This window comes from Varanus komodoensis, unplaced genomic scaffold (genome assembly GCF_004798865.1).
Source record: "Varanus komodoensis strain SLA01 unplaced genomic scaffold, ASM479886v1 scaffold55, whole genome shotgun sequence".
In the NCBI taxonomy this organism is placed as follows: domain Eukaryota; kingdom Metazoa; phylum Chordata; class Lepidosauria; order Squamata; family Varanidae; genus Varanus; species Varanus komodoensis.
In genome coordinates, this window is record NW_025336157.1 from 1,402,417 (window position 1) to 1,422,597 (window position 20,181).

The following is a 20,181-nucleotide window of genomic DNA, read 5'->3' on the forward strand; positions in this document are numbered from 1 at the left end:
CATTATCCATGCCATTACCATCGAACCCCTAATAGTAAGACGCAGGGCTCAGGCGTGCAAGATGACCCCCCCCCCCCAAATTTACACATGCTGATTTAATATGCTCTGAAGTCTCTCTCTCTCTCTGTGTTCACAGGACTCTGTCTGTGAGGGGCATCCCTGTTTCTAAAAAGAGATGCATGAACTTCTGATTTAGAAAAGTCAGGCAGAGAGATTCGGGGGGGGGGGGGCGTTGGGAGGGAAGCACGTGTGGGTCAAAAGTGGGCCCATTCAAGGGGTCTGATGCAGCAGGAATCAGCAAGCTGATTTGCGGCGCCAGATGCAAGCCAGGGGACCCCCTTTCTTCCCCCACCCCATTTTTCTTTTTCTTCAAGAGAGGACTGCCCAAGAGCAGCAGCGAGGCGAAGAACGTTTCGCAGGAGAGGTGGGAGCGAAGCCACTCTCTCCTCCGAGCGACAAGGATCTTCGTATCCCTGGGGAGGAAGATCGCCTCCTCTGTGCCGTGCCGGGCCGGGCCGTGCGGTGCCTCGCCTCGCCTCCTTTCCTGGGAGAGAGGAGCTGGCTGTCCACACCCAGGTGTTTTGAGAAGACGTCAGGCGCAATTTCAGAGGCACCAGGCCTCGCAAGCCCACGCAGGAAGGGCCAGGAGCGCCACCCGCCCAGCTGACTTACCACTCGGCTATGCCGAGCGAGCGGCTCGCCTCCTCCAGGATCCTCCGGGCCGCAACCTGGAGAAACAACAGCGCGCTCGCCCCGCACCCCACCTGCCTGCCCCGGGGCGAGCTGAGCCAGTTGTTTTCAAAAGGGCCCTGCGTTTCTGGGAGGCCCAGGAATACACACCTGGCCTGACCTTGCCAAGGGCTCACTCCGGCTCACAGGTATCCAGGCACGTCCTTGGAGGCAAGTTAAAACGCACCAGTTGTGATAACAGGCCCTTGCGGGACCCTCTGTTTGCATCCGTGTGTAGAGTGGTGGGGGATGATAGAAGTTGTACTCCAAGACATCCAGAGGACACTAGGTCAGGAAAGGTGGCTTTCAAGCACCGCACATGGTAGCTGGAAGAAATACAAAATGTGTCTTGACAACGGGAAGATACACGGGTGGGACAGGAAGGCAAAATATCCCTGCTTGACTCTCAGTCCTTTACAGTCGCCCTACAGACTCCTGAAGATTTCCAGGCAAAACAGCAGAGATGGATGAGCAAGAGAAACTTTTGAATCTTTGGATACAATCTTTCCGAAACACTTTCCCCTTTCCAGGAGCTTTAGAGAGACCCTCATGTACGTGTGTTTTGCCTAAAGCAACATCCTGACTCATCTGCTCAACGGGGGCTCTGGATTCTGCCCCAAAGTCCTACCCCTGTGACGGGACAACAAAACCACATCCATATAACTCATCTTTGTGCACGGTTATAATAAGAGTGCTCTTATTCTATGCATCTCCCAAACTGGGACCATGGACGTCAAAACGGGAAGGCAATGCAAACAAGGAAACACACGTAAAATGATACATGTTGCGACAAAACCCCAACTGGTTGCTTATATCCCATGGGATCATTTAGGAGAGATGATGCTGAGAAAGCTTTTTCTTCCACTGCATGTCCCTGTCCCAATCAGCACTTTTCAGAACCGTAAGAACTAGAATCTCTCTCTCTCTCTCTCTCTCTCTCTCTGTCAGGGAAATGGCCGTGCCTCAGTGACAGTACACATACCGAAAAACAGTGTAGAAATGGGGTGGCTAGCTACACTTGTGCTTTGTAAAGCAGAATTCTGGCTTCCCACTCTCCAGAGATGCTAACCTGGCTGGTTTCCTAGCTTCTGGTAGGTCTTTTTCTCCCAATCTTGCAGCAAAACTGGAATCTTCAAGGTAAGCCTCATGTCCCGGCTTTTTGGTCATTCTAATGTTATCACCAGTAATGCAGATTTGCCAGAAATGTTTAAATTAGGGTGGGGAGAGGGGTTTACCCCCAATATTTTCCTCTGCCCCAGATTGATGGATTTAGCATTTTCATTTGCCTTGAGTGGAATAAACTGGTATTTCTATGTATAGTGTCTTGCAAATTCTTTAAATATCTCTATAAAGTCCAGTAGCCAAAAATACTTGAACTGTTTGGTGGGGGCAAATTTCATAAACTGCACTTAAGGCAGAACCCCATAAACACCTTACTTCCATGTCAGCAGATTTGAGCCCCCCCCCCCCCAAAAGAACACTCTGGGCCAGACCCCAGAGTGCAAGAGTAGATTAGTTGTAGGTCAAGAACTGGGGGATGCAGCCTCATCTTCGAATTCTGTGCATGTTTCCTGAAATGTTCCTGTGTGTCAGAGGAGAGAGACTTGCTTCTTAATCTTTCCACACAGGGTTGTAGCTTAGAATTTGTGTTCAAGTCAGCACAAAGACAACTTTTAAAGACTTCAGTCTTAGCCTAAAGCAGCAGCAGCAGGAATTCCTCAGCCTCTGGAGAATATTCTATAATCCTGAGTTATTTCTCATGCCTATTTGAGAAGGAAGTCCCACTGCAACCAGGGAGTTTTCTCCTATGTAAAATGAGTGATAATTTGGAGTCTGTGTTGGCTCTGGATAATTTTCTATCAGCTACCACACCACTTAGAAGTATTAATTATTATTACATCAATACAGAGTGTATTATCCTCTTTCCCACTGGTAACCAGTTCTGGAACTGAGTGTCAACAGTTATGTAGCCCAAATAGGATATTTTCTATCTTCCTCTTGTATTTCCCACCTGTTGAAATATATTTCCAGGTAAAATAAGAGGTGTGTCAATTGATTACGGATGCAATCTTGGCATGATTAGGTAGAAAAATTTGTTTCTACAACTTCCACGCTGGCTGTCTGGGGCATGCTGGAATTGTGGTGCTTTTTTTCTGTCTAATCATGCACCATAATTACAAAAACCAGGCTCGGGAACAAGCCAAAGCTCAGATGAGCTATGAAATGTGCAACTTTAGCAGCAGGGGAAACCCTATGGAAAGAAGTACCAAACCAGCAGAGTGGTTGGTGAATATCTGTAAAAGCAAAACACGGAGTGTGGAAATGGAATGGCTTTCGCTCTGAAGTGAAATTTTTTTGCAGGTGCAATCTACATTTTTAAAGCTCTATTTAGTGCCCAGTCTAGGGGCACAAGTGGGGGCTTCAGTGAGTGGGAAATTACAAGTGAGTTTATATACAGTTTTCTTGCAGGGGAGAGGGGCCTGGCAAATCGGGAATACCCTTGATTTAATTTTTAAAAAGCACCCTTGGTTTATTAAATTCCTGGGGATGAGTTACTCCTTGATCCATGTAAGAAAAGAGACGCGGATCTCCTTGACACGCTGGCGAGGGTCCAACTCCCCCTCCACGCTTGGCTCGGGGTGGGGGCGCCGCCCGCTTGCTCCCGCACCGTGAATTTAAGCATTGTCCTTTGTGTTTCACCAAGTTTCTCATTCCAGGTAGGAAGGGAAGGCGGGGCTGGGGGGGGCAGGGCATGTCCCCCTTCCCTTCCCAGCCTTGCTTCACTTCCACCTCGCGTTCAGATCCCTTTAATTTGGGAGAGTGGGTGCCGTTGCGTGGGGGGCTTTTTTTGGTGGGGGGGGAGCCCCGCAGGGCCCGATCCTGGCCATGCCGGCTTGGAAGCCCACCCCACTTCGGTTCTCGCCGAAGTCCTGCACGCGATCTCCGCCTCGACAGGGGGAAAAAGTCGAAGGGAAAAGAAAGCGGGTGGGTGGAATAAACATCCCCATCAAAAACAAAAACAAAAACCAAACCAAACCAAACCAAACCAACAACAAAACCAAAACAAAACACCCCAGGATCGTGTGGAAGAAAGGAAAAGAAGGAACAGACGCCCAGAACTGAAACTATCCTCGAAATCCGGCGTCAGGTCCTCCTCCTCCTCCTCCCCCTCTCCCAGTACCAAACCAGTTTGGCAGCCAGGTAGCACACGCACTGGCGCGCGCGCGGAGGCGCAAAAAGGTACGGACACCGTTATTTCCAAACGCATGCGCCGTCCCCACCACACCCCCAAAAACATCTGATCTAATTAGCAGCCCAGGAAAGGGGACGAGTTGACTCGCGTCTCCTCCGGGCTCGCGCGAGCTACCGGGCTGGCGCCTCCGCATCGCCCGGGCAGGCCTGCGGGACCCGCGCGGATCCGCTCCCCTCCTGGCCGCCAGCCTGCGAGGAGACCCCCGAGGGGCGCGCGGAGCGTGGGGGGACGGGGGCGCCCGCCGGCCGCCAGGGAGCCCTAACCTGCGCCGCCTTCCGCTCACCTGGCCGGGCGCTTCCTGGAGCGCGCAGCCAGCTCCGCGCGCGCGGGGCGACAGGGACCGCGTTGGAACGTCGGCGGGGCGAGCGCTCCATCCGCCGAACGCCGCGCGCCCCGGTGTTCCATCCGCGGCGCGGACGATCGCGCGGCGCCGGGGGGGGGGCCGCCCCGTCCGGAAAGTGGTCCTTCGCCCTGCGCGCCCCCCTTCGCGGTGTGCGCGGCTGCGTGCGTGGGCCGGGGGTCGCCAGGAGTCTCGTGAGGGGGGCAGAGGGGGGGTTGAAAAGAGCGCGGAAAAAAGCGGCAGCAGAAGAGCCCCCCCACGCCCCCCCCCCCCCCCCCCCGGCCGCGAAGATGCCCAGAGCTTTCCTGGTGAAGAAAACGTGCGTTTCCACCGGCAAGAGGAACTGGAGCGAACTTCCCGATGAGGAGCGAGGCGAGATCTACGTCCCAGGTGAGTCCCGGAGGGGGAGGAGAGGAGTTTGGGAAAGTAAACCGGAGTCTCGGCCTGTCGCGCTTGGGTGCCGCGGGAGAGCGCGCCCCCCGCCGCCTCCTGAACGGCTCGGCGCCGCGCTTGTTTGTTCTGAGCGCGCCCTGTGCTCGCTCGCTCGCTCCTTCCATTCAAAAGTTGCTCCGCAGGAAAATGTCTCCAAGGTGGAGCGGACCTGAGGGAGGAACGGGGGGGGGCGATGCGAGGGAAGGTGGCGGATAACGGCCGTCCCAGGGTCGGGAGGGCAAAGTTTGCGCCGCGGGTGGTGCGGGGGGAGCCCAGCGGGATTCCTGAGAGGAGCGCCCTCCACCCATCTCACCCGCCGGAGGGCCGGGGAGGAGCGGCTGGGTGGGGAAAGCGGAGGGGGGGAGGTGGAAAGTCCAGGATTGTGTTGCTTGCTGTGGGGGGAGGAGGAGGGCAAGAAGATGGTCCCGTTATCGGCAAGCACTTTCTTTGCTTCTTTCAACGTTTTCAGATCCTTAAAGTGGGGGGGGGGGGGGCCCCTGGCAAGGCCGGGGAGTCCCCCAAAAACTTTTTGTCCCCCCCCCCCCGCGCGCCGCACTAACCAAGAATGCTGGAAAGCGCAGTTACGCGCCCCCCTCCCCGCGCGCCTCTCTTAATGTTTAAACTCGCCGGCAAGTCTGTAAGGCCGGAGGCGCAAATAGAAGTGAACGTGCGTGCTGGGGGGTGGGGGGGGGTTGAATGGGTGGGGGGAGGTGTTGTGCTGGAGGGCACGAGATGAGATTGGACGCGCCGGCTGCTCGTCTGCCCCCATGCTCCCCCCTCCCACCCGCAGGATCACGTGCAAGGCGATTCCGCAATTGGGGGTGGGGGGCTTCCACGACGGAGTGCGTAGGATGCAACACCCAACAACAGAGGGGGCGTAATTCAAGAGGAAACAATCCACTTTTTTTTTTTTTTAAAAAAAGGTGCGATCTTGTGTTTACTAAAATGTTCAGGGCTGGAGGCGATTATTAGTAATATTGCTAAACGGGCAGGATCTTGGCCTGTTTGCCCCGGACAGTCGAACTTGACTGACTGCAGAGTCATGAGAGGATGCAAGTGACCTGTTGAATTCCTGCCTGCCTTTCACCCGTGGAGAAGCCCCCAGCGGGTTTGAAGGTTGATTAGAAAGTGAGGAGGAAATGTTTGAACTGACCCAGCGCCATAAACCTTTCCAAAATCTTGCCCCAGGCTGTTTCCCCCCACCCCACACGTACTCAAGAGATCCTTGTAAGAATGAGGGCAAGTCCGTCACAGCCTCTAGCTCTAACCTCTAGGGACTACTCCCTTCCTTAAAACGGGCTAGAATGGGGAGGAGAGTTCTCTTGGAGTTGCTAGCTTCATGCGCCTTTCAGAGAAGCGGGAATCCGCCTTCAGCTCTTAATTCTCCCTTTTAATTACTTAGCACGCTACCATTTCGCAGAAAGGATTAGCCATTGATTGGAAGTTTGTGCCAGCCCGAATCTTTTAAGACGGCCTGCCCCAGCCTGGTGCCCTCCAGATGGTTTTGGCTCCAGCTCTCCCCATTCCTGGCCCCAGCCGTGCTGGCTAGGCTGATGGGTACTGAAGTCCAAAACAGGCCCCAGGTTGGCAAAGACTGGCAGCTTTCAGGTGTCACAACCTTGGATGTGTCCTGCTCAGAGCCTCTGTGTGGAGAAGAAGACTTCCTTTCCCATCTCCGAACGTCCTAGGAAACTTTCCATGCGTCCTGAGGCTGACCAGAAAGTGAGAGAAGGAGGCATCGGCTCCTCAGCTTTGCTAAGAGCCCCCCTTTTTAGAGACAGACTGACCGAGTTCAGTTGGCACCAGGGTTAACCTGTTCTCTCAGCCCAGTGGTACTAACAAGCTATGGCTTGTAATCATGAACGATCTGGAGAGAACCTGTGGTTTGTTGTTGGGTTGTGAACAGTGGGTGGCTGTCCGAAATTTGTTCTCTTGGCTGGGTTCAGACAAGGCGACGATCCCCGTTTGAGTGAGAAGGCACCGGTCAATGACAACCCACACTCCACCGTGAGTTATTGTGCTTGTGTGCATCCAGTCACGCTCAGTAATCATGGTTTGTTAACCTTGAGCAACCCATGAAGACCCACGGGTCATTGTTGGTTTGTGGATTCTGATCGTTCTCGCCATTTGGTTATCTTGGCATGGTCTGGATAACACAAGAAACCATGGTCCCCTGCTGACCCACACTGAACCCTGGAGAGTCCTGCTGGGTTGGACCAAAGCTGTCCCCGAGCCCAGCATCCTTCAGCCATGTGTTCTGGGGAAAATGGGCCCGATGGCTGCAGCATTCACTGTTCCCCTTGTTCTCCAGGGACAGGCCTTCGGAGATACACTGCCTTTAGATCTGGAGGTTCTCTGTGGCTGTCAGGATCTCTGTGGGTAGATGTCCTGAAATACGTGGCTACTGAAGGCGAGCAACCTGGTTTGGGTGCGGAGGGGAACTGGCAAATACCTGGTGTTTGGCTCATAAAATTCCCCATCTTGGCACGCACCACAGGGCCCAGCTTGGGAGTCTATAATTAGCTTCTAATTAAGCACACTGGAAACCTGGTGCAGGTTTCCGCCATAGATTCCAACCTGGTGAACTGGGGAGACAATTTGAATAACCCCTTGACACCCCTTCCTGCCCGAAACGGTACTGTCAGGCCTTCAGGTTTCTGTTTTAAGCCATATCAGTTGGATAGCAAAGAGCACGGGTTTCGGGGTGCCCACAGGCCCATGGGGGTTCCAGTGTGGCCCCTGGCCACACACCTTTCCCCTTGTCCACGGCAACTCACATGATCTCTCCCCTCCCGATTTTTTTATCCTCACAACAACCCTGTGAGGTAGGCTCAGAGATGTCCAGGGAACTTCGTGGCCGAACGGGGGCTCAATCTCCCAAGTCCCGGTCCAACATCTGTAACCTCTGCACTATTTCTGTGTCGGTCTCCATTTCCACACATTCCACCCTACCCTCCGGCGCATCCGTGTCACGTGCAACCGTGACCAAAACACACGGGACCGGAGATGGGGCCGTTCCTGGAAAGGCCCTGGGGCTGCGGTGGAGCCTGAGTCTCAGGCCGGGAGCACACCCGGCTCGGCACAATGCCCCCCCCCACCAGCAACATGCCTTGGCTTTCCTCCCTTAGGAGCTCCGTCTGCAGGAAAAAGTGCCAAGCTCGGTGTTGATTCAGTTCTTTATTAGTCCTGTCGAAATTACCTGATCCGATAAAATCTCAGAGCCAGTTCATATATAAATATTAGAAATCGCATTTAGAATGCACGATTAAAAGCCACGGCAGCTACAATCTTGCTGAGGATACGGTTCAAAGCAGGCACGCCCGCCCTCCCGGGCCTGGCATCCCTGCCGCTGTGAGCAAAATTGTGGGAGAGAGCAACGTGCCCATCCACACGCGCCCGTCTCATTATGCAGGATCGTGACGCTATTAATAGCACACACGCTCTGCACTTCCTCAGAGGCCTTGTCATCGGAACATGCTCTGCGGCTGCTGAGAGCAACCACGGCGGCTTAGCACTTCCGAACCCCACCTCGCCAGATCTCCGGTGCTTCTGAGCTGAGATGGTGCCCAGTCAGGAAGCCTTTGAAGTGTCAGAGTGTGAACTCAAAATCTTTTGCACAAACCTCAAGTCGGGCATCGGCTTGCCCTGGCTTTGTTTTCTGTTATCTTAAGTTTTCCTGTGCCTAAGAATTTTCGTGTGTGTTTGTGTGTTGTGGCCGGGGAGGCTGGACTGTTCCTTTTCATAAAAAAAAGCCACTGCATGATTTTCCTCTCCGTTTCGTACTCAACAACCCTGTGAGGTAGGGTAGGCTGAGAATCCCTGATTTGCCCAAAGTCACCTAGCAGGATTTAGGCGGAGACTCGAACCCGGATCCCCTGAGTCTCAGTCCAGCTCTTTGAGCCTCTACTGCACCTCTTCAAAGCCTTCTGGGTATCAAAAGCTGCGGCTTTTGGGAAAGGTTGCATTGCATCCTGGAACATCATGTTTCCAGTGGCAACAGTTTTGGCACAAAGCTTTCATGCTCCCTTCCAGTCAAAAAAGAAACAGAGCCGGGAGGGAAGGGAGCCCCTCATAACTGCGATGGGCGTCCAAGGTCTTGGCCGCCCACTCCAGGCCCCTTGCTGGAAATCCAAGTGACATTTCTTACTTGCGCGGGAGAGATGTGTCTTTCTGTCGTTCACTTGCACGCAAGTGGCTTCACTCGGCTGCTTGTTCCTGAAACTGCCCACTTGGCTGTCCAGATGTTTTGGCCTACAGCTCCTATCAGGCACGGTCAACAGCGCCCCCCCCCCCATGAGGGCTGATGGGAGTTGTAGGCCTAAACCTACGCACGAGCCATTCCGGCTTCAAAGCCCAAACGAAGCGAAACCAGGCAACGTCCAAAGCCGGAACAAAGCGACGTCTCCCCTCCCTGGCTAGTTCGGTCAGCCGTCCGTTGTCCTTCTGCGGGCAGAGTATGAGGCAGCGCTGGGCCTCCTGGGCCGTGGGGGGTGCCCAGCTGGCGCTGTCCAGGGCTGCGAGGTTCATCCTCTTTGCAACGGAGCCAGGACGAACGGGGCGTCTGGGTGGGGCTCCGGCACCGGCGCTGAGGGCGCTTGCGACATGGCCCTCCCACTCTTCTTCCCCAAGGCAGGTGACAGCAGCTGCAGTTGTGGCGCCGGCCCGGAAACACCTAATTAGCTACCTGGGGTGGGTTAGACTTTCCAATAACATGCTGGTTAACCGGTTCTGGTCTGTTTACTTGCCGTGGCAGCGATGCTTGTGCTGGGCAGGGAAGCACAAGGAGGGGTGGTGGGAGGGGAAGAGAACCCCATGACTATTCCAGGGGAGTTCTCGTCATGAGGACTAGCACCTGACTCAACGAGAAGCAGCGTTTCTCTCCCAGGACCATGCTGCCTTTATAAAGATTGCTTTGCAGTTTAGGTTTGCAGCAGAGAAATGGGACTCTCTGGGTGGTGTACATCCAACAGCACCCAAATAGATCAGCATTTTTGACTGGGCTCCACCCCTTTTGCCCTTGGCTCCACCCACCTTCCCCTGTGGCCCCTGAGAGTTTCTCCAAAATGGAATTGGTTCTGTACCCTGAAGAAAGGGCTCAGCCGGGGGTGTTGTCCCTCTCCCTGCTAAACCCATGCGGGAGGGCGGTGAAGAGCATGGGCCCAGGACTCGGGCTATCCTGGCTGTAGTCCCTGCTTAGCCATGGAGCCAGCTGGACTCTCAGCCCAGCCTACCTCACTGGGTTGTTGTTTTGAGGATAAGACGAGGAGAATTACATAAGCTGCCCTGAGTTCCTTGGAAGGAAACATGCCAGATATAAATATAACAAATTAATAAACCACTGAAAATCAGTGTGTTTATGAGGCTGGCTTCCAAGGCTCAGGTAGTGCAGCCTGCATCCCCTTACTTATGTGTAAACCCCACTGAACTCAATGGGAGTAACTTCTAAGTGGACACGGTGCCGACAGAACGACGGTTTAGAGCAGCTTCCCCCAACCTGTTGCTTTTCGGGTGTGTTGCGGCAATGCACACCCAGCCAGCATCTGAGGACCATCAACCCAGAGGTTAATCCCCACACACACTGATCCCTTTGCCAACAGGGCAGAGTGGTTGCGTTACCCTTTTCCCTGCGAGAGCCTCCTTTTGATCCCAGCTGCTGCGTCTGCTCTAACATCACCAGGAGTATAGGCGAAAAAGATCCAGGGAGTGCAAGCAAAACATGAGTCGGGCGGGTGACGCAGCTGCAGGAGGGATTTTCAGGTTGACTTAGTACCCGGACAGGGCAGAAGGCATCCACTGCCAAGCTAAGCAGGTCCGGGGCCGGCCTGAGCTTGGAGGGGAGACCGCCTGGGAACCGCATGCAGCCCCCCTTGAGTTCTGCCATGGGAGAAAAATGGGACGCACACATAATCAATAGCTCTGATTTCATCTGCTCTCCCCAGAACACCTTCGGAGTTGTTTCTGGTGTGGGAAACCAGTCCAGTGGAAAAGGGTTGAAGGAACTGGGTAATGTTTAGCCTGGAGAGGGTGAGGAGCGGGTGGACGTTTTGCAAATCCCGGAAAGTCTCTGTGCAGAAGAGGGAAAAGACTTTGCTCGCTGCAGAAGGCACCACTGGATCTGCTGGGTTTAGTTTGCAGGAGGGCTAGATTCAGGTTGAACATTAGTAAAAATGCCTTAATGTGGAGAGCATTTGCCCATGGGACCAATTACTAGCATGCATCCCCTCTTGCTGTGGGGCTTCCAATTAGAACAGAGGCGGGGAAGCCAAAACTGCATCTCCAGTCCTCATTTTCCCTGGATTCCCTTGTCCCCCAGCCATGGACTGGCTGGCTTCCTGATTTTGCGGTGTTTCCCCCTTCTAAAAGGCTGCGATGGTTCCCTTAAAGCTTAATTACTGGCAAGAAGAGCTTGAGGCTAAAACAGGCAAGGTTTTTTCTTCTTCCCTCTCATGCGGGGGAGGAATTCTCTGCAACTAGATTAGGCCCTTGGGCTGAAAGGGGGTTGTTGCACCTGGGGTGGTTAACAAACCATGCAGAAATCCGTATGCAGATTGCTGCCCATTAGGGCCTCTCGCATTGGGCAGGGGGTTGGACTAGATGTTCTCTGGAGACCCCTCCAGGGTCATGCTTCTCTTTCTGCCTCCTCCAGTCTCCCTGGGCGGGTATGCCCTGTGGAAAGATCCGGAGCCTTCGGTGGCCGAACCTCCTTCGTACCCGATGCCGCTGGACATGACGATTCGAAACGCCACCTACCTGGCGGCACAGCCCCACTGTGCGGCCCAGGTCCCGGGGGGCGTGCCACAGGAAATGGAGCCGGGCTTCCTGCGGCCCAAGATGAAGGTACGTGATGACGCAGTGCCATGACAATAAGGACCTGCCCTTGGCTGAGACGTATGCCAGTCCACGCCGACTTCCAGATGATGTTGGGCCCAACTCCTGGAAATTCCCACCAAATGGCCGCTGGAGAGGGATTAAAAAGTAATGCAAAACTAGATAAAAGTGAACGCAACATAAGCAGCATCTGTTTCTCAAATGGCTGCACTGGCCTCTCCAGAGAGGCCAGGGAAGGGCACACAGACTTCCCGGGCAAGCAGGTTCTGCACCTTGGGGCCTTCCCAGAAAAGGCCCTGCAGTGTTGATGGCATTGTAACTTCTCTGGAAGTGGAACCTGAGATATTTGGGCCCCGGGTGCTAGTGGAGGATGGAAGGGGACATCCTGCGCTGTGCCGGCCCTGCTCAGTGAGGCCTCTCTGTCTCTTGCAGGTGACGCAGGGCGACAGCCCGGGCGACCAGCTCTCCTGCCCGTACTGCCAGAAAGCGTTCTCCTTCCAGCGCATGCTGAATCGCCACATGAAGTGCCACAGCCACGTCAAGCGCCACCTCTGCCAGTACTGCAACAAGGGCTTCAACGACACCTTTGACCTCAAGCGCCACGTCCGGACACACACGGGTGAGCGTGGCTGCAGGGATGCCGTGCCCGCCCGTGGCCCGCAGGCTGTCGGGATGCGCCTGGGATCGTTTGGCCTGTGGCTGCCGGCGGGGCTGGGGAGGGCTCGGCCTGCAGTGTCTGGTGGTCACTGGGCACCACTCTTCCTGGGACGGGGCTGAGCGTCGAAGCTGGACGTGTGGAAGGACCGTGGCTGCTTTCCCCGTGCGTGTGAGGCAGCCACGGAAAGGGCAGTGGCTTATGGGAGATGCTGAGTCCGATATTCGGAACACGAGCCTGTCGGGCTGATATGCCGATCCTCTTGGGCAGCCAGTTGGATGAAGGAAGCGTCCTGCCCGCCCTGGCACCCTTCCTCCGTTTGTTTTAGCATTTTATTATTTTTTTTACATTTTATTTCTGCACCACTTGAGAGCTGCAGCTAGTAGTGAATCAGCACAAGCAAAGGCAGGACAAAATAGCTCCAGAATAACAGCGGTGCAAAATGACATTTAAAAAATCTCCGAGCCACAATTTAATGAGCCTGAGCTCACGAAGAAACAGCTGGGGATGATCTACTCCCATCCACAAGTACCATTTGCCACTGGTAAAAGCTGCCAAGTGGGCGGTCTTATCCAGGCGACGCAGAGACCGTCAGGTTGGTACCAGGGGCCTTGCTGGGCAGATCATTCCGAAATTTGGGGGCTGCCACAGAGAAGGCCCCTCCACCTGGCTCTGAGCCGAGCCTCACTGCGGGTGGCTTTCTGAGGAGCTCCCCAGCTGTTGGACGTTGCATCTGGAGGGCCCAGCTTTTGGGGCTGCATCCCGGTGGAAATGAAGTGGGAGCAAAGCGAGCAAAATACCCGCGTGTTCTGGCTTACAGCTCTGATGGCCACTAAATTTATTTATTTATTGATTGATTTAAAACATTTTTATGCCGTCCCCATCGCAACAAAGCCTCGGGGCGGCTCGCGACAGGATACAAAGTACATAAATACATCCATAATAACAACAGAACAATTTAAAGAATTGTTGTTGTTATTGTTCAATCAGGCAGGCATTGCCGCTTTTTAGACCGGGAGGAGCTGCGCGAAGGTGCGGGACCCTCCCAGAGATCGGTGGCTGGGCACACGGTGGGAGGGCCGAGGGAGGGGGTGTTTGGGGCAACCTGGAAGGCTGGACATGAGCCCCAGGAGGGCCGGACGGAGGCCACGCGGCCCTGAGGCTCTGCCGCGCCACGACGGACGAGGGCCTGGCCTCGGCCGGAGCAGGGCGGGGGCTCACCCTCCCCCCTTCCGCTTGCACTCGCTCTCCCCAGGAGTCCGGCCCTACAAGTGCGACCTCTGCGACAAGGCCTTCACGCAGCGCTGCTCGCTGGAGTCCCACCTGAAGAAGATCCACGGGGTGCAGCAGAGTTACGCCTACAAGGAGCGCCGCGCCAAGCTCTACGTGTGCGAGGACTGCGGCTCCACGGCCGACAGCCAGGAGGGCCACCTGCGGCACCTGCAGGAGCACCACCCCGAGAGCCCGATGCTGCGGAAGGCCTCGCGCAAGGCGCCCCCCGCCCTGCCGGGCGCCGCCCCGTCGGCCCTGCTGCCGGGACACCCCTGCCTCTGAACCCGCCCGTGTGCGCCTGGGGCGGGGGGAGACGAGCCCCCGGAGGAGGGCGTCCTCGCCTCCCCTTTCCTGTCTCCCCTCCTGGCGGGAAAGCGGACCGTCCTCCGAGCTCAGGGATCCTCAGGACTTGATATTTCCAGGCTCTCCTGGCTGGGAGCTTTTAAAAAATCCGCCCTCCGTGGAGAGAGGCAGAGAGGAAAGCCAGATCCGCCGGCCGACCCCTCCCTCCCTCCGGCTTGCAGAGAAGGACCTCCCCGGTGGGCGTCGTGAGCGTCGGAGACTTGGCACAGACGGCAGAACGGGGGACTGAAGACTCGGGGTGAAGGGAAGGAAGACGCTTTGCAGTTTCGGCCCTCCTTTCCTTCATGGCTCTTCCTTGCGCCTCAGATATTTTCACAGCGAGGAGGTTGTCCAGACCGGGCAGGGAGAAGGCGCCCCCTAACCTGGAGAAAGTGTTGTGCAGGCCGTAGGAAGGATCCCCTTGTGGGGTTTAAAACAATCTCCTGATGCAGTCCCACAGCCTGCCATCCTCCAGGCGCGTTTGCTCATCACTCCCCGAATCCTTCCGCCATGCTGGCTGGGGAACTCTGGGAGAGGTGATGCACCTGGAATGGCGCCATTGGGGAAGAGTTCCCTCCTGTCGGGAAAGAGCCCAGCTTGGAAAACAGTTCATGGAGGAACAGGCTTGACCGTAAAAAAGTTCAAAGTGGAGAGAGACCTTGACGCTCTTCTAGGCAGGCCCGGTGCCGGTGCCCCAAATTCAGCATTCCCGAGAGGGAGCCGTGGGGCTTCTGTGGCTGATGAATCCAGGCGCTCAGTTGCCACGTTTCCTGCCCTTATGAACCGCACGAGGCCTCTAAGCTGGGAATTTCCCGTCCTGTGCCACTTGTAAAAAAGATCCGCATCTGCCACTGACCTGCCCCACAGCGGCCCACCTGGAGCTGCTGTTCTCCTTGAACCTTTGCCTTGCCTGTGACGGACGGCCCCCCACTGCCGCCCCGGATCCTCCCCCTCGATGCCTCTCCGCATGGAGCCACTGCTCTCGGCCTACCTCATTCCTTCTTAGTGATGCTCAGGGTCAAGGACTAATGCGGAGAGACGGAGGCGCTCCAAAGAGGGTGGTGTTTACTTTTGTGCCTGACCAAAAACTCCTGTTGTGAGACGCCCTGACTGTCTCCCATATCCTCCTTTCACTCCTGCGTTGAGAAGGCTGCCAGGGGCTGGTGGGCCGAAAAGGCTGCTGGGGGGGCCGCTCGTCTTTCCCCACCCAACTCGGTTTGGTCAGACACTCTTTCCTTGCAGAGTCGTGTTCCTAGTTGCCTTAAAGTTTTTCACACTGGCTGGGCAAGCTTTCCAGCCAAGGGGAAGAACTTCGAAAAGCCCTTGAAAATGAGCCTGGCTCAGACATTCCAGATGCAAAGGAACCTCTGTTTCTGGCAAAGCGCATTCTCAAAACCAAGCAGCAGCAGGATGGATCAGAGAGGCCAGCACAGCGTGAGGCAGCTACTTCAGGCAGCTAATTCTGAGTGCCAGGAAAATGGCACCAAAGGGATAAGTTATTTAATTTATTATTACCACGTTTTTACTTCTGGGAAGGGAGGGGGAGAAGAACATCTGTGGGGTTTCCTGGCTAGAAGGCAGGGATGTGCAAAACACAGCCGCTTTCTGAATGCCATCTAAGAGCTTGTTCCAACTCAAATCCAGATCGGACTGCAAGCTTTTTCTTCTTTTTTCATTAAAGTCTTCATTATTTTCACAAGTATCTTTCCCGGCGTATGCATCAGCTGTGCACTTTTATGAAATGTCCACATTCTTCCATGGCTCAAAGACCCATTTTTCAAAGCCTGTATTTTTCGTGTGTCTTTTTCAAAGGTTAGCATGCTGACAAATGCAAGCTTTTCTGTCTTTTTGCTCTGTAACTCACAGTGCAAGCACAGAAACGTACAGATGTCACTCATGGATCGTGTCCAAGTCTGTATTTAGTCCAGATGGCACAAATTCCGCCAATGCAATCGAAACCTAACTGAAGTGAATTTCTCATAAATCGCTACTTGGGGAAGGGATGTGGGTTGACTGTTGTGTAGGCAGCAAAATGTTTTGGGCTGAACTGAAGGAATCCAGCCCATCTCATAACTATGAATTGTCTGCTTCTTTGGGGTAGAAACCCTACAAGTGTCAGTTTTACAGAAAGTGGGAGGGAGGGAGGGAGGGAGGGGTGACTACCATCTGTGTGCAGCAGAGATGGGGTTTTGGGATTTCCTTAACAGACTGTATCCCCCCCCCCCCCCCCAGTCTAAGAACTATTCTTTTGCTTGTGTCTCCCCCGCTTTCTATTTTAATCAATGACCAAAATTGCATCTTGTGAGCCACTGCAGTTTTGGGATTGTGTGGTGCCTGTCATGGACAGTGGACAATTGCGTGTCCAATGACACATATCATCTGAACTCTCTGCCGAGCTGTTTCTGGCGAGCACAGAATCCTGGAGGGACGAAGCGGGTTGGTGCGGAGGCCCTTCTCTTGCACTCTGAAGCCCATTGCAGAGGATGTGAGTCTTTGTTTACATTATCGGTCCTTCTTGGATGTCCCTGTCCGGGCAACAAGCCAGGCCTGTGAATGCTTAATGTTATAATTTTATTATCCGTCGTCGGTTATTTCTGCCTCCCTCCTGCTGCCACTGTGCATTCTGTGAATTATAATAAAGGAATAAAATACTCGCGGTGTTTCGCGTGTGCCATACCTGGAATTCTGACGACGTCTCTAAAGTTTGGGTGCCACCTTGCTTGTCTGCCGCGCCACACCGGAGACAAATCCAACTTCACAAGAGCAGAGGTGCCACCCCTTTTGTCTAGCTTTGTGTGCGGGCCCAGGCCAAAAACGCAATCTTTGCAACACTCCATGACTTTTCCTCCTCTTAGGATGACGGAAGGTTGGCTGCGACATTTTGGAAGGATCACACCTTCTCTGCCATCCCAAACATAGAGGAAAATCAGAGAATTAATCCTGGGAACTCTTAAAAGAGTCTAACATTTGCCAAGGGGGAGCTGGTATAACTATTTAGGAAAGAGGCTAATTTGAGGGGAAGGGGGTTTGCCCAAGACCAGGTTGATCCACCATGGCTGACTGCTGAGATTTTTACAGGACTGGGGCATTTCTCGAATTAGAGTTTACAGTAGGCCAAGGCCAGGATCGGATCAAGACAGGTTGCATTCAGGACTTCTCTGAAAGTGGAGATACACAATCCAGTGCTTTTATATGTTCAAAACGGGGAAACCATCTTCCTTTCTTGGTGTCTCCAGTCCAGCAATCCCAGTCGGCATGCAAAACCTGGACAGCCATTTTGCAGAGCCCGATTTTCTCATCCGCACCTCCCACGTTTCATTTAAAAAGCAGACTTGGCGGCTTCAGCATCAAATTATCTTTTTAATCCCTGCTTTCTCAACCTGCATTTGGTAATAACATGCACACTTACAGATCTAGAGATCCAGAATTTGTAGCACAATTTGGGGGCGGAGGGTGAGCTTGGAACTGGCCTAACAGCTTGGCCCTTAAATAGATTCCCAAGTTTTTTCTACCTTCCCCTTTGCTTTTCCTGCATCCAAATTGCAGAGGTAAGCGGTGGCCACTTGAGGGCGTGTGGAGATCGCAAATCATTTCTGTGTAGAAAAACGGGGCAGAAAAACTTAGCAAAAAGTTTGATAAGTTACTTCTAGGATGTTGTCTGCACACTGATACACAGAACATTTAAAGCAACAGAAATTGTGTTTCCTGCTTCAGAAATATTGGACTCCTGCAAATCCGATAGGTTCATTTGCTCAGTCGCCTCATGCAAGGAAGCAATCTAAAATGTTTTTAATTGAGTGTTGAGTCCTATTATAAAGACGCTTTGACAGCCAGCAAGCAGTAATTGGCATTGCATACGCGTTGCTAGTTCAGGGTTGTGGCACAAGGCTTAGCACTGGGGTGGGGAGACGGGCCGTGGGTGTCAAATTCAGCCCTTGTGTGGCCGAACATGGCCACTTTGTGGAAATCCAGTTTCCTTCTTGGCTTTTTTCAACAAGAAGATTGTGGCACAGAAATCCTGCTTACCTCTGCACATCATTTGATGATCTAATTAAATGTGAGATGCCCTCGGGAGTTTCTATTGTTAATCTTGGTGTCCCCGCTCAGCCACGAAGCTCACCGAGGGCCACACCAAGATTTTCAGCCTAGCCTACCTTACAGGGTTGTTGTGAGGAGAAAAGGGAGAGGGGGTTATGCATTCCTGCTGGGAAAAAGCGGGGATAGAAAGCGAATTCATTAATAAATGTAACACACCCTCTATTTTTCATGTTAGTGCTGGAACTGCTAATCCATATGATGCCTGGAGCAGACTAGCTTCCTGGTGTGGCAGTTTTGGCAGAAAAGCAAGAAGGAATTAATAAATACAATATTTAATAACATTTAATGATAAAACTAACTCCAACTCCGCTCCTAATGCTCACACTTTAATTGTCATTTCCCCAAAGCACTTTCTCCCCTAGTTAGAATCCCTCTTCTAGTCACCATATTCAAGGTCTCATGCCTACTCAGATCCCTTTTAAGATCAGAAACCACCCAAAAGGAGCATTACAGAACAATAATTTCTCCATAATCCTTTGCCTACTAAATTTCAACATGGCTTTTTTTTAAAACTTCTCCCATATATTTAATTAACACTTTAAATGAATTAATTAAGTATCCCGGCTGCTACTGAGGTCTCCCAACAGTCTTCCACTGAACAGGGTGGAGCACAGCATCCAGATTAATTGCTATATATGTCTGCGTTTTAAAAGTGTGGAGAAACTAAAAATCCTGAAGTAAAACATATTTAAAATCTTGTAAAAAACGTGTATTTGTGTTCGACAAGGTACTGTTCAGAAAGTGTCCTGGGAATGGTGGTAAGAGGGGCTTGCGAGGGTCATGGCTTCAGCATCAAATTAACTTTTTAATTCCTGCTTTATGCCCCCCGGGAGATCGTGAAATTGTGCACGTTTTTGTAGCACAATTTGGGGGCGGGGGGTGATCTTGAAACCGGCCTAAAGGCATGGCCCCTAAATAGATATCCAGGTTTTCCTACCTTCACCTTTGCTTTTCCTGCATCCAAGTTGCAGAGGGCGTGATGCTGGTGGCCGCTTGAGGGCGCTTGGAGATCGCAAACCATTTCTGGGTAGAAAAACGGGGCAAAAGAAAAAGTTAGCAAAAGATTTGATTAGTTGTCTGCTCACTGACAAACGGAACATTTAAGGTGACAAAAACAATGATTACCTGCTCAGAAATATTGGATATGTGCCGTTGTCTCATGCAAGAAAGCAAGAAGCATCTTGGATTCCAAAATTCAAACCTGTCTGTTCCTGAGCAGTCCATCTCCTGGGCGAGGTTGAAAATGGAAAGTCAGGGGAAGATGGGACACGTGGGCAGGAGGAACCCTCTGTTCTTTTCTGGAATTTGTGTGCCTGGAAAGGTCTGGTTGCCCAAGTCGGAAAGTAGGTCTTGGGTTAAGTCAGAGAAATTTGGCCAGAGATGGGTGAAAGAATCAGCAGCCAAAGTTCAGACTGGGGCCGAAAGAACATTTTGAGGGAAGCGTGGACAAAACTTTCCAGCAAATTCTGCCGGCTCGAGGTCACTTATGCAACTTGTATGTTTGGCTGGACTTGAGGGAGGGCCTTTTTGGTGGCAGATCCCAGTCTTTTGAACTCCCTGCTATGAGGGGCTAGGTCAATTCTCCCCTCTCAGAGCCCTCACGAGTAGCCAACAACTTCCAATAACTCCATTTACTAATGGATTACATTTTTAAGCAAAACTCTTGGGGCATCTTGTAACAGCTGCAAACACTGAACAAAAAGTATAAATACAGCATAAACCTTTTATTCGCAGGCAACCCCGTGAATAGTGAATAAAAGCTCTCCGAAAGCTCTGGCTTGATTTGTTTGCTTGTCTTGCTCCAAGGCATTCAGAACGCCCTTCTCCCACACCTTGTCTCAGATATGCCCCTTTTCTTCAGATCCCAAGCTTCCAGCCTGGAACTCCCCTCATCCTTCACCAGCCGCCTCTTCCCACTGCAAATTGGCAGCCCAACACCCAAGAACTCATCAGGGTCCGCTTGCAACTCATGTTTTGCACTCTCGGAGCACGCAGGTTCCCCCGCGAGGTTGCAGGGCAGAGTCCACACTCTGCTCAGCGAAGCAAGAGGGTCCCACCCCCTGTTCCTTGTAATGGGACCGTCTGCAAGTAATGAGAGATGTCGTTGCAACATATTGACATGCAATTAATGAGACGGCTTTGGCAGAAGCAGGATGTCGATGCGCCGATGGCTGAGCTGAGCATTTGGCTGGACGCTTCTTCCAGCAGTTTCCTTGGCGGAGAGAATTTGGC

General features: G+C 53.1%; 1 protein-coding gene across 1 annotated transcript; it reads left to right on the plus strand.

Moving 5' to 3' along the window:
- The first annotated feature begins 4,612 nt into the window (after positions 1-4,612).
- OVOL1 (ovo like transcriptional repressor 1) lies at positions 4,613-13,791 on the plus strand. The gene is made up of 4 exons (XM_044448370.1): positions 4,613-4,712; positions 11,401-11,591; positions 12,015-12,201; positions 13,493-13,791. Exons 1-4 carry the CDS (start codon positions 4,613-4,615, stop codon positions 13,789-13,791), a joined length of 777 nt encoding a protein of 258 aa, XP_044304305.1.
- Positions 13,792-20,181: the final 6,390 nt, after the last annotated feature.